Source organism: Anas acuta, chromosome 2, assembly GCF_963932015.1.
Source record: "Anas acuta chromosome 2, bAnaAcu1.1, whole genome shotgun sequence".
Taxonomy (NCBI): domain Eukaryota; kingdom Metazoa; phylum Chordata; class Aves; order Anseriformes; family Anatidae; genus Anas; species Anas acuta.
The window spans coordinates 89,835,030-89,849,395 of NC_088980.1; the positions used below are offsets into that span (position 1 = coordinate 89,835,030).

Below are 14,366 nucleotides of genomic sequence, written 5' to 3' on the forward strand. Positions count from 1 at the left end.
AGTGCACGTAGCAGATTCAGGGCATGCACAGCAAGATTAGTTTTTTTTTTGTCCCATAATATGGGACAGACGCTAAGGGTGACATTTCTAGTCTGAAGATTCAAAAAAAAAACCCTAAGAGGTAGTTTCTTTTCCTGTCCTCTTTTAAGGACTTCTGGAACATCTGATACAGTAGCTGCTCTCTGATATCATGTACCTGTGGTAGCTTTTGGAAGTTTGTAGAAAAAAAACACATCTTTATTCTAAATTGCTTTAGCAGTGGATTGTTCCATATGTCACTGTACCTAACATTTGCCTTTGTTTTGGTATGACAGTCCTAAATACCTAGACACAAATGAAACAATCTTCCAAGTAACTTTGGAGTGGAGTGCTAAGCCTTTGCGGTAAGATGGGTGATGTTTACTCGTGCGTTATGACAGCAGGAGGTGTAGTTAGCAGAAGCATAACAGCAACAGAGTGAGAATTTTTATCTCCTTCCAGTGACAATTAAGACAGGCAGAATGAAGGCATAAAGGCTGCAAAGACAGGAAAAATCTAAAACAAAAAAGTTTTGTTCTCTATACCAGTTCACCGATTAGCCCACTATACCTGGCTGTAAAATCAGACTATTCTAGTTCAGGTCTATGTATTTTTCCTAACAAAAATAGGTAGGAGCTCTGGAAGATCTGTCTTTCCTCGAAACTAATTAATGCCTTGAAGGGAATACTCACATTTTGTTTCCTGTCCAAACAGGTAACGTTATACAGAATATACTAAAATCAGGAAAGCGAGTGTTTTTGTAGAATTTTTGTTTTCCTGTCAGCCATAGGAGCCGGTATCTTTCTGCTTTCCTTGCCCCAGGTTCAGGCACGTTGTAGATGAATGGAGTTGGATTCTTCTCCTGCCTTGGCTTCAGCCTGTTACTTGACAGAGGGGTTTTGATATGCTCCCTGAGCAGCATTACAGCGATAACAGCACATGAGCATATCGTAAGCCTCCATTCTTTCCTCCCAATGTTCTTTGACCTTAGCTGTTCTGTATCGAATGATGTATTTTGAAACTTTAAGGCGCAGTTTAGCCAAAGTCCTTGACTGAACTGATTTTTGTTCTGATAGAGAAAGGAAAGTACTGTCAGGTTTTATAAAAAAAATCAATTGTGATTTACTCTAGTCTTTCTTGCTACTGTACTTCCATACATTTTCAGATGTAATGTCCATCAATTTAGCAGATTTCTTTCTCTTGGGGAATCAAAATAGTCTGTTAGCTGGGCTCGGTTTTACTCTTGGTGATACGAACTAATGTGCTTTTTCATTCCATTAAATGAAACATACGACAACATATGGAAAATTTTAGCTCCAGAGCTGCTTCAGCATGATATTCAGCTCTTGAATTTGTCCGAGTTAAAATTTTCTTAATAAAGAAAACTGTCAAACGTTATAAACAAGGACTAGTCCCAGTCCACCAAACGAAATCGGAAAGTGAGAGATCCTTTGCAATTATGTAAGCCGAAGGGAGCTCTGTGGCAAATGCAAATTAAACCACACTTTTCTGGGATAGCGTGCAGCTATTCACAGTTGCGTCCCAATTACATTTTATTTGAGGCTTTTCCCCATAGAAAATAGTAATCTTTTTTTTTTTTTTTCCCTTAAAATATCTGTAAGTTATAAAACTTTGTCCATCATAGTGCTTGGAAGTTTTTAAATGGAAAAATATGTTTGGCATCTGAAATCTCTTGAGAAGAAATCAAAGCTTTTACTGAAGATTGTTGCTCTGTTTCTGTGTTTGAAAGTTTAGTAATTTTGAAGAGGATAAAGTCAATTTGAGTTTTCCTGGATTTGATTTTTTTTTTCTTTAAGTGAGCAGCACCAGTGCAAAGGCAGCTCTCGTGTCACAAAATTGCTGGGTCTTTTTCTTCTAGGTTTTCAAGCAATGTTTGAGAGGCGGGGATGTAATTAAAATCTTACCCTCCCTTTGGCTGCATTTTTAATTCTGAATTCAAACCCTCACACAGTGTAATAGAGCTTTGCTTTAGGGTGTTTTATACCTCTATCAAAGTGACTAAAGTAATTAGTATTTTATACATTTTGGTAAGTATTTTGTCACTGGGAGCGCCAGTGCAGGTGAATGATAATGGTTTGAAGCTCAGGTGGTGACGGGACCCTAAATGGGAATGTCGCCTTTTAATCAAGAGCCCTTGGAGTCTATGGTATTGAAATGCCCTACAGAGAACATCGCAAAGCCATCCATCACCTTCTGACAGTCCAATCTTTTAGCGCATGAGTAAGATTTTATTCATCCTTTCTAAGGCACTTGGAGCAGAAGATGTTTTAACTCATCTCCAAACGGCGCTGTGGATGTTGGAGAGCAGAATGTAAGGATTGCCTTCTGGCCAGTGTCTACGTCTGTATTTAGCATCTTTACTCACTTAGATTGCAGCTGAAACTTTGTCCATGTCCTGCCTCGAACATCCCTCCCCGCCCCTTCTACACACCCAACGGGCTGGATTATTGCCACATTTTAGTCTTATGTTTGGAGTTGATTTGAATAGTTGATTAACTCTCGATATTCAATGGAAATACTCAGCAAGTTAGAAGGGAAGGACTGCTGCCTCCCAAAGGGGAGATTTTGTGATTCACGTGGAAAAGGAGGGGGATATGGGACTCAGAAGTCCTCTGGAGAATGCTTATAAGAAAGTGAAGTGCATTTAGTAAAATGGACTTGGAGGTGCAAACTATTGTCACTATAACAACTTCAAAAATCTCATTTTGAGCTTTATTTTCTGTATTGTAACTACCCTCCCTCAGCTTTCTTTATGAATTAAAGCAGAAGCAGCATCGAGGACAGTGTCAGAACTTAAACGTTTTTGTTGTCAGGCCCTTGGGGTGTTACTTCTGATGTGGGAGCAGAAACCTGCACCAGGAGCCTTGTCTTTTCTCTTAGGAAGAGTTGGCAGCACTGCAACTTACTGACTTTGGTGGATTCTCTCCCAGTTAGTTCATGCTGTAAGCCTGACTGAACAGAGTGCCCACCCTACGAGCTGGCTGGAACCAAGAGCACTGACTGGCACTGTACTTCTCGTGGGTTTAGTAAATCGAGTTCTTCAGTACCCTGTGGAGCAAAATTTGCTGTGAATATGCAGGATTTTTTTTTCCCTTCCTGCTTCCTGGCATTTAACAGTTCCAAGCTGAAATCTTTTTTGTCCTACCCCAAAATAAGCAGATGAAATCTTCTCATCACTTTGAAGGGCGAATGTTCCTAAAACACTACCATGTACCAGAGTGCTGAGAGAGAAAAGGCTGGGGAAATTGTATCAGGCTTCATTTTAGTGTGTGGAAAGCAGGAGGGAAAGATGTTTTTCCCACTGAATCCAAGAACGAGTAAAATGCAACCAGATGGAGAAGACATGTTTATATGTGGTACTGAACAACTCTCTCCATCTCCAAACCTTTCTGTCACAGAGATGGAGAGAGTTATCTCAATGTTCAAGTGAGTGGTATTGAGTCTTCAGTGAGTTTCTTTTCAGAAACAGCCTCTCCTACCAACATAGGTGATGAGAAATTTTTAGCTATCATTTTAATCTGAGTGTAAGCACGTCCAAGTCTGACACCTTTCCCTGTGAATTGTTCCCAGGGATGTAAAGAGCTGCATTTGTGTCTGTCAGAGTGTACGCACTCGTGTATTAATGGCTCCTGTCATGTCATCATGCAAAGCTAAATGAATTAAATATGCAGAATGTGCAAGAGCCTGTACCGGGCTTGTTACACCATGAGAGATAACACATTAATCAAACAGCTTAATATATGTTCCCGTATGCACAATATTAGCTGGGATTCTGTTAAATAGCTGACATTCAAAATCTACTCCCAATTTTGAAAAGTCTGCTCGTATCATTGCTGCTGTCATCTAGTGACATCTGTGCTCTGTTTCCACATGGCATTTTCACTCACCATAATTGGCTGCTAGTGAAAATACAGGTATTACCCATCTATTTTTATAAATTACCATTTTCTTCCCTGGCTGCATGCCACAGCTTCATCAGGATGTCTCAGAACTTAAAGCTAACGAGTAAGGTGCTACAAGTTGGATATTGCTGCTTTAAAAGTAGACCATTACAAGAAAAAAAAAAACAAAAAACAGACAAAAACCAGTGCAGAGACTGAGTTAAAGCAACTGTGTCAGTGAAATGAAAATCATCATTGTGGTATTATGATTGTGCAAATCAGCTGCCAAAAGTAAGTAGAAATAATTGAAGTATCCACCTTCACATACAAAGGTTGGAGACATCTGGGTTCCTCAGCAAGCCAAACTGGGTGCCTGGGGCAAAACTATCACCAACTTTGAGGGCTTGATTTAAAACCAGATCCTTCTTATCACTTAATGTTCAAGAGTGACCCACAAGCCCCCAGTCATCACAGTAAGACAAAGCCAGAGGACTGGAAATACTGAACACAGAGAAAATGGATTTCAAAGCAATACCAAACCAGAAAACTGCACAGATGATCGCTTTCATCTACAATTACTCTACTCGTTATAGTCACAAAACTAACTAAAGAATGATTTGTGGAAAACAGAGAAAATCAGTTTACCAAACTGCTTTTGCTCCCTTAAACTAGAAACTCCTTTCCAGTTCGTACAGAATTTATTTATGCATTTAATTTTTGCTTTACCAACACACTGTTCAGTTTACTTTCTATTTTTAGGTTCTGCTTTACCATGCAAAACTGTAACATCTAGGAAAAATGGCCACTGAAGATCATATTGAACCTTAGCAATGTGCAAATCCATTTTCTTTCTAAGGCATGACATGCATGGTACGCACTGACAGGATGCCAGAAATGCACAAATTGAGAGCCTCAAAATTTAGCTGTTTCATATGTTTTGTTTTTCACACTTTGTTAAATCCTATTAGTCTAAAGCAATGAAAAAAAAATAATTACAGAATAAAACACAGAAATAGATACGAAATGATACTGCAGCATACGTCAGTTATTCCAATATACAGTCTTAATCTTTTTTTGGGGGGAAAAAAAAGGCAATGATTCAGACAAGCACTTTCATGAGCTAACTCTGCCCGTTATTCAGTCCCATCACAGGCGCCCGTACCAAACCCCACAGTGCTGATTCTACCTGCAAGTAGCCAAAACAAAGAATTTGCCTTCCATGGTCTACAAGTTTTGCTTGTCCTCTCCCTAAATAAAACCAGACAGATGGAGCAAGCTTTGGAAATCACGAGGAAACCAATCCATCTGCGGTAGGGAATTTGGAACGGAATATATTGCGAAAATTAATAGATCCACCAAAACCTGAGATTAAAGCTCCTGTGTGAACAGGCAGCCTCCCAATGCGAGCTCTCTCCCGGCACAGACAGCACATACAGGGGGGCCCAAGTTAGGCTCATTCCTGGGGTTTGGCTGTATTCGAAAGAAACCAGTGCGAAGGTAGCAAAGCTCAGCGTGGGGCTCTCCTCCAGGCTCAGCTGCTCCTGTAACAAACCTCTTAGGACCAGAGGGTTTGCCACAGGTCTCTGCTCTGCAGACGTTTCGCTGTCTCCACCCAGCTGGCGTGCACTGAAAACTTGATGGATGGCCTTATGAAAAGAGATGCAGAAAAGGAGAAACACCTCCACTACTGCTCCGCTCTGTCCCAGGAGGATCGACATCTATTAATAGTGCAAAAGGCTGCCAACCTGTCACACCGTGGTTGTGGTTAAAAGTCGGCTAAAGCACATAAATACAACTTGATGGGAGGAATAAAATCACACAAGCGGTCCTATAGGAAGCCTTTGACCTGCTGTCTGCCTTTTAAAACACGTGATTCCAGTCAGAGTGGCTTTTGGCCTGGCTAAGGAGGGTACTGCAATGAGGAGGAGGAGGAGGAAGAGGAAGAGAGGAGGTAAGACGGGAAGTGGTGGCAGCACGGACTGCCACGGTGGTTAGCAGCAGGAGGAAGGGGTGATGAGAAAGGATGCCTGACTGACCGTAGTGACTCACAGCCTTAGCAGCTGTCTGTACTGCAGTTTTTTTTACTGTTAATTGGAGTAAAACTAATGTCAGCATGTCCGGCTGTGATGAAATCACACCTGCATTTAGCAGGGCACCCTGGAAATGTGAAGGACCCTCCCAAGCCTTTGCAGTTAAAGCCCTCAACAGCCTGAGGAGGATTTCAGGCTGCTTAGGGACTGCTGTAGCACACGTTCCCTGTAGCTCTAGTTACATATAGCCACTTTTTAAAAGCCACAATTTAGTTTTAAAGAGCACACTGGAAGTTTCTTCACTGTCTCTCTCCTTGAAGCGTATTTCGAATTCCCTGTAAAGGCAGCTTACATTACAAGATCAGTTAAAACGAAGCTTTCAAGAAGCTGTGAGGAGTTTCAGCCCACAGTTACGCTTTCTTTCCAGCCTCACTGCAGAGCGTTTGGGATTATCCCAGGGCAGCGGGGTCGGGGGAGCTAGCTGGGTCATGGAAATGTGCTGGAGAGCGGCTGTGAATTCAGCAGGAAGGGGAAGTTACCCCACACGTGACTCCGGGTTACAGCACACATTGAGCAGTACATGTTCCCTGGTGACATGCACTTCCTCACTGCGCTGATGAAACCACAGTCTCTTAAAAGGACTACAAAGGGGGGCTGAATTCATTCCTGTTTTTTTTGCCCCAGCGCATGACAGTGAAGAATGAACTATCATCGCACGAACTAAATGACCAAGCAAACAAGCACAGCTCAGAGAGTTTAAATTCAACTAGTGTTAAAAGATAAAGACCACGTTTACTTGGCAGTAATTGTTCACCGCGAAATCTTCTTTCAGGCTCTAAATAACGTTTTGTATTTATCAGTGCATTATTCACTTGCAAGAAGGTCTTGCAGTACCAAGGTAGATCCGTGCTGGTTAAAATTCATTTGGCGTTACCCCCCTAAAAAGCTTTAAAAAAAAAACAACAACTGGAGTATTAAATCATGTTTCTTACACTTTAAATCCTGTTATTTTAAAACACAGGTTGGACAACCATTTGTTGAGGCACTTCCAGTTTGGGGCTGCAGAAGTGCTGAGGCTATCAGTGAGAGTCTGCAGGCTGCACTGACAGCATTGCAAAGCCCCATACTTGCAGGAGGTCACTGTGCAACAGCCTGTTATTCTGGAAGCAGTGCTCCTGCTGAACCCTTTAATGTTTTTCTAGAAAGAAAAGCACATTCGCCGAGTGTCTCTCCTCCATGGTGCTACCGCTGTAAATCAGAGCTCTCACACAAGCCGTGCTGACTGAGCGAACTGGCATGCCTCTGCAGCATGGCTTTTATCTCGGCTCCCTGCATGTAACGAGGATCACAGTACTCAATCTTACTTGCTCCTCAGTCTGCCACCGGGCTCCCAAATTTGCCATCGATTGCATGCCGCAGTGGGATGCCTCCACCTGCCCCCTCTGCCTTGGAGAAGCCACCACCACTCGAAGTGTCTGGGGGAGATCCCGTAGCTGCTGCCCCCGTGGGACCGGAGGATGACCTGAAATGATACCCGAAATCCTTATGGGTTAGCCCGGCAGAGAAACCACGTGTAGAATTTACATTCACGAATTGTCCTGCCAGGAGCAGTTCCCTACTTTCCTTCCCAGCAAGCCAGCAAGATTAGCACTGAATCCACAGAGAAAAGCCCACCGAGGACAGCGAGTGTAATATGTAAACGTGTACCCAGCTGCAGAAATTGAGGCCTGTGTGTGGAAGGAGGCTTCTTGCCCTTTGCTGCTTATTCATTTCTAGCTGCTCTGCCTCCAAATACCAGCTACTGCTATGAGACATTGGTCAAATGCTGCTCAAAGCCTGTTCAGAAACAGAGTATGTAGGAGAAGATCACTGAAGGGGTGAAAGTGATGAAGTAATTTATCAGAAACCATAGGATTGGTGTAAGACTGACCAAATGGCACCAAATTAAAGGAGAACACTTTGAAGAGCAGCTGTGAGTGCCAACTCCTCCAGTTACAGAATTTACACTGATAATGAATGGTATCAGAGATAATTTATTCATCAAAAATAATCTCGTATCTCAAGCCTCATCTTTCTCAAGATTAATTGTAGGGTAACAGCAGCAGCTGAAATCCAAGGTGCTGGGAGCATGCATGTGCAAGAATGTAGTTTGAAACCAAGCGATTCATTGTACAAAGTCATTCTCTTCAGGGTCGCTTAAGACAGTATTCTCTCTGCTCGCTGTCACCTAACGCACATATTTCTAAACACCCATCTGCATTTCTTTTGTTTCTGTGACAGTCACTGCCTTTTGATATTGTCCTCAGCAAGGGAAGAGTCTTGTTTAAGCTACAGACTTATGTTGCTTTCACTGATGTTATTGTGGCAGTATCCCCTGTAGTATGGTCTTACAGAGGACTGACCATGGCTTTGAAAACAGATCATCCCTATTCATATATTTTACTTTAATAAGTCATTAGAAACACGACTATTTTACTTAAAAACTTCTTTACTTTGAATGTTTACAACCTCTCTTTGCTATGTTAAAAACAGGTGATGTAGAATTAACTGGTAGTGCCCCAAAGTAGAGCTCAGCTTGTGGGGTTCCTAATCCTGTAATTACTTGGGCCTGGAGCTGCGAACACAAACACTTCCCTTGTAATCACGTGGAGAAGATATGCTGATCAAGGCCCTTGCTATACAGCCTCGAATTCTAGGGGTACTCCTGTAATTCAGGAATAATAATGATCCTTTTTTTTTTTCTCCTACTTGAAAGAGTGTATATACCAGCACAGAAGGTTGACAATGCAGGGTTTCACAAGAAAACATTCTTTGCTATAAGTATTATCCATCTGAAGGTAGAGTGGAGAAACATTTTAACCATCTGTTCAGTAACTACTGATCAGCTTTTAGCAAAGTTTTTTGTTCCTCAAGACAAAGGACTCAAAGTATGAAATTCTGGTGGCTGAACTACTGCTGCCTCCATTCTCCGTGGCTTCAGCATAGATGAGGATTTTGCTAGGCACACTGGTGTACATACAGAGGGGTAGTTCTGGTTAGCGTGGAGGCTCAGAGGGCACAAAACCAGAAGCAACAAACAAAAACGCACATTGAGGCAGCCATGCAGAACTATCAGAAATTGGTTGGACCGCCACACGGCTTTGTGAGTTCTCCAATCACACACACACACATTCTGCCACTGTTTTTCCTGCTAAACAAATAAACCATCAAGAAAAGCCTAGAAAACACCAACCAGTACCCATATAGATTTCATGAGGTGTGTATTCAAAAAAATGATATACATAATAAAATCTTCTTTCCCCTCAATCCTCACTCGAGCATGACTGAAGTCAAGGATGGAGAATAAACTGATTCTGCAGTTATTCTGCAGAACCTTGAAAAGAAACTTTTAATAAACCTCATTCTCTTTATTACTGGTAACATTTTATTACTGAACGCTCTGAAACAAATCCAGTGCACACTTCTGCTGTTTCTGGTTTCGTATGCTGTCTTGCACTGAATAGAGAGGGCTTTCATTAATTCTGAAATGAAACTGATGCTGTTTTTATTCAGCAAGCTTTGGCCACCCTTTTCCCCTCCTCCCCTTTGTATGTCAGCTGTAAATTGCTTGACAAATACTCTGTTTCATGCTTCCCTGCTGCTGGCGTCTTTAAAGATTCAAAAGAGACAGAAAGGCTAAACAGGCAACAGGTAGGTAATAAAGCAAATGGCTCGGTCTCTGGTTAAAGTTGCTCGGAGAAACAAGCAGTAAGACTGAATTCTTTCTTCAGAGTGCAGGTGGAGAGGCCATGAACGAAAATAAATTTCTGAACACAGACTCCAGCACAGGATCAGTGGAAACAGCCGTCAAGCCTTTACCATTTAAAGATCCAAAATTCATTGTAAGTATATTATTTTAACAATTTGAAATTCCAAACTCTTCAAATAAAACCCTAGCTAGATGTCTAAGCGTCTTGCTAATGTAAATATTAAGAAAGTCAGGTTAACAGCCAAATAAAAGATCGGTGGTTCTGAAGAAATTCACCTCGAGTCCATGCTACGCTCTGGTCTGACGTGCACATTATATTATAACCCGAAAATGGCACGCCTCCAGAGTGAGAACCATTATATTAAATCGTGGAGCAGAGCCAGGGAACCCGGTAGATCAAGGTATGCGCAGAAGTTTTATGGTGCGGTACCTGACAAACTCAGAGAGCTGGAAAGGCACTATTTATACCCCTGTAAATGTAGGAACCCCATCTCCCAGTTCCTAGCCAAAGGGAGGTTGCAAAATAGTTGAACTAAAAGTCAGCCACACAGTCATTAGCAGCTGGCATTTTGCTCTTCTCCCAGTCCCCGAAACGATAGCAGACCTGCGGTGTCTGCGCTTGCAGTAATTGCTAGATTCAGGAGCAAACACTCTGTGCTCCCCAGAAGCTTCGCCTCCCGGCATTCAGAAGTCATGAAAACCCTGACAACTGATGAAATACAGGCTGCTAAAACAATGTGAGATTTAAATTGGAGGAGAAGTAGAAGGAAGACTAGAGCTAGCGGTGCTATCACTGCTGGGTTTGTTTTTAATATCTCGCTCTGCCAGGGCCAACTCATTGGCACACTGTACAAATGCTTTCTAGGCAAGCAAACTTCTCAGACTGTTGGTCCAAAGCCAGTACTTAGAAAGTAGGATTTTATCCCAGATTTAATTTTGCATGAATAAGAGACAATATCCCACAGCACAAAACCTGAGTAATCAGGCATCGCACCGCTCACCAAGCAAGGGTTTGGCAGGGGGTAAAATTCATCTCTGACTTTCAAGTTGCTCTGTGTCTGCTTTGCAGACATCTTCTGTCACAAGAGGAGCATTCAAAGAAACAACTGCAGACTTGGCTTGCTCTAATTCTCCAGTGAGCACCAGCATCTTTGAGAAACAGGGCTTACTGGAAAATCTCCACTTGTGCCCAGGGGCACTCCATGGAGCTTCCCTATAGGATTTAAATAGCCATAAGGCCTGCTATCTGTCTTTTCTTAGCGGGGCATCACCATTTCCAAAGAGGCAATCCTGATGTCTGCATGCTGGAGATGATAATGAACGTACAAGGCCCTTGACAACTGCTGCAGAAATAATAGGCAGTTAGAGTAACGTTAAATTATCCTCCCCAATACAGCAGCTAATTTGAGAAGAAATGTATTGATGTTGTACTAGCTTTTTGTCTGTATGAACTGGTAGCTGTAACTTGGATGACTTTCTGCATCCTTACAGCCCAATATGCCTTAAATGGAAGAAAATAAGTCAAGTAACCTGCATCTCTCAATGTGCTTCCTTCTTACTGGCCTCACCCACACCCCTAACAGACACTGAGACCTTCCGTAGATCACTCTGCAAATACTGACTTGTAGTTAACTATACGGAGGACAACGCCTCCTTTTTTTCTCATTATGGCAAAGAGAGAGAATCAAACCAGCAGCAAAACTGTGTGTCTGATCCGTGGCCTGCTGAGGTCAGGTGGATGCTTCCTTTTGGCCCTAAAGAGATCATGCCCTAAAGACCAGCTTTTGAAAAAACAGATGACTGAAAAAAAAATGTCCTGCAATGATTTGGGGGAAAACTCATGCAATGAATTTGAATTATGAATGTGGCAGTACATCTGTTTCCATCTCCTGTTCCAGCAGTCTGTATTTGCAATGATCTATAGATTACTAAGATGTTGCTCTCAGAGCAAACATTTGCATGTACTTTCTGTATCAGATTGTGCATTGCCAAAAGCTGATAACATCATAAGCTTATGAGCATCTTTTCTGAGCATATCTTACGTCTATGGAAAAAAAGCTTTCTCGTCGAATCCCTTCTGCTATCATTCTCAGCAATTCAGCAGCCTAATTTATAAACTAATCACAGCAGAAGTGTGTTAGCAGAACTTTGCTGAGTTTTGATGAGACTGATGTGTCAGGTAGTAATTACGAACAGCGATAACAACTCCCCGATTCCAAGAACAGTTTCTGGTCTGAAGTAAAGCTGTAAATCTGTGTCCTTTGATCATTTAGAAGTAGTACAGTATATTGTGCATCTTCTGTCTCTGGAGGGACATAAATAAATTACCCCGTAGCAATCCCATTTGATAAGTGAAACTACCATTATAGTACCTGTAGCAAGCCTTCCGTTAGCGTAGCTTTCAAAATGTAAAATTGTCTTGGCAGCCAACATTCTATTTATTACTCCTTTCCTATTCTTCTGTCATTTGAAAGAAAAATAAAATTTCCAGACAGCTTCTCAGAGTATTCATTACGTTTTGCAAGATCAGTTGTGTTTTCCACAGTCACAGATAACTCACAAGAGCTAGAGCCGCACCTGTAGTATGCCATAAAAAAGGAGAGGGAAAATTGAGCCGTGTAATCACAATTTCAGGCACAGCTCCGTAGTAATAAGTTCTAATATGATGGGAAGGACGTTCAGAATCCTGTAATCTCAGGCTAAACCTAACCCCATAGATTTTCTATTTCCATGTAAAAAGCAGATTTTCATTTCCTTCAGTTAATCCTAAACGTAGCAGCTTTGACACAGTCCAAAAAGCTTTGTTTTTCTTGCGACCAAGATTAAGTGTTCAGTGTATTAGCCTGCTGATGAAATAAGTGAGGATAAGGAATGGTTCATGACAAGAGGAGATGTATCAGAAAGACTATAAAGTAGAAGTGTCATGCTCTGAAATAGTATTCTTTATTTATTTTTTCTCTGAACACCATATTTTTAATTCTAGCACTCCGGCATTGGTGGAGCAGCAGCTGGCAAGAAGAACAGAACTTGGAAGAACCTAAAACAAATTCTTGCTTCTGAAAGGGCATTGCCATGGCAACTAAATGATCCTAGCTGTAAGCTGCTTAGATGCTTTGCATGTATTTATAAATAATAAAATCCATACAAATAACTTTCTTTAAAACAAACCTAAATTATTGCATCGGTGCATGCAATATCCTGTTTGAACAGGGTCCAGTGGGACATTCAAGAGTTGTCCAGCCACACTCACCAACGCCAAGCGGGAAGGTGTGGGACACATAATTTGGAGTGCCATGAAAAAGTTTGGGCACATCTGGGGAGGGAGTTCTATGAAGGAATTGTATTTAGCAGAACCAAGTCAGAAACCCCTTATTCCTGTCAGGTTTTTGTCACCTCTTCACTGCTAAATAGCCACCTTCGCTGCATGCAGCCCATTTGTCTCCTGAAGGTGTGGTGGCTGCTGCTTCCTTAGCTGTGTTTGAGCTGTTTGCAGGGGAGATTCTGCTAGCCACATCCCTGCAGTAGCTGAGACCTCAGCCCAAGCTGCCTATCCAGCTCCTTATCCCAGATTCTTGGGAGACTTAAGTCCTACATCCCCTACTTAGTTGAGCACAGCTGAAACTACACTATTAGCACTCCAGATTACAGCCAGCTTGAGTACGTCGACAGGACCGAGCTACAGCAGTGCTCTTAATCTCGATGTACTTCAAGATGACTCGTGGAAGATACTACTGAATGGAGCTGGAGGCAGAATTTGATCCTCAGATTTTACTTAAGCAACTCAAAACTTTACTTAGGCATCTCAGAATTGACCATATAAATATACTTTCTTTTTTTTTTAATATACATTTTGCTTTATCCAAAAATAACTTGCCATTTTTTGAAGCATTTTAGATGCAGCTGTTAAGAGAAAATGCAGGCTACTGTGTGTGCCTGGCTATTGTAACCAACAATCTGTTGACACTGCTATTTCTATTAGGTTTTATTTGCAATAGTAAATTTAAAGGCTTTTTTTTTTTAAGATGGTGGCAAAGGAAATTCAGTTGTGCATTCAAAACCAGCTGCCTGTGGCATTAGTGTCTTCTGAATTATGGGAGCAAGATTTAAACATTCGATATGGAGGGAGCATTTCAGTTTATTGTAGCAGCTGGATGAGGCACAAGGGAGATCAGGAGGGAGGAGAGAAATGATCCAGGTACAAAATATTTTTGTAAACATTGAAATTCATGGATTTAGCAATTTAAATGTACCAGTCATATTTTAAAAAGTGGTGTCTCATAACTGAATGGATCTTGGTATCTAAAGGGCACCACAGAACAGCAATTTCCATCAGTTAATTTAAACATTCAGACAATTTTCTAGGTCATTGACTGGGCTTAAAGTGGTACATGCTTAAAGATTTACTTGATTTAAAAGATTACTTCGCTTTTCTGGATTATACTATTTCAGAACTGCAATCTTGAACAATGCTTCCTGGTCCTAACATACAGCGTGTGTACAGTAATGGCTATTCTTTGCAAATAACTGCGGGAATTCATTAAGACTTGGAGGAAATCAGCACATTTCATTTCAAATAGCTGTCTTACATTTTTCCTTTTAGGAAGGGCAGTTCTGTTTACTGAACTGTTGGTCTAGTGAGGTGAGCAGAAACAGGCTGTTGTTTACAGT

At 41.6% G+C, this 14,366-nt stretch overlaps 1 protein-coding gene across 2 annotated transcripts in view; it reads left to right on the forward strand.

The window, feature by feature from the left end:
• INO80C (INO80 complex subunit C) overlaps nucleotides 1-14,366 on the forward strand; it is a 30,438-nt gene that overhangs the window by 10,295 nt on the left and 5,777 nt on the right. The window contains exons 2-4 of one of the 2 annotated variants that reach the window (XM_068671133.1): nucleotides 841-968; nucleotides 9,721-9,831; nucleotides 12,682-12,793. In XM_068671133.1, coding sequence (XP_068527234.1) covers nucleotides 858-968; nucleotides 9,721-9,831; nucleotides 12,682-12,793 — 334 coding nt within the window. In that variant the 5' untranslated portion in view covers nucleotides 841-857. The remainder of the gene's footprint in view (nucleotides 1-840; nucleotides 969-9,720; nucleotides 9,832-12,681; nucleotides 12,794-14,366) is intronic. The other variant, XM_068671132.1, reaches the window with a different exon arrangement.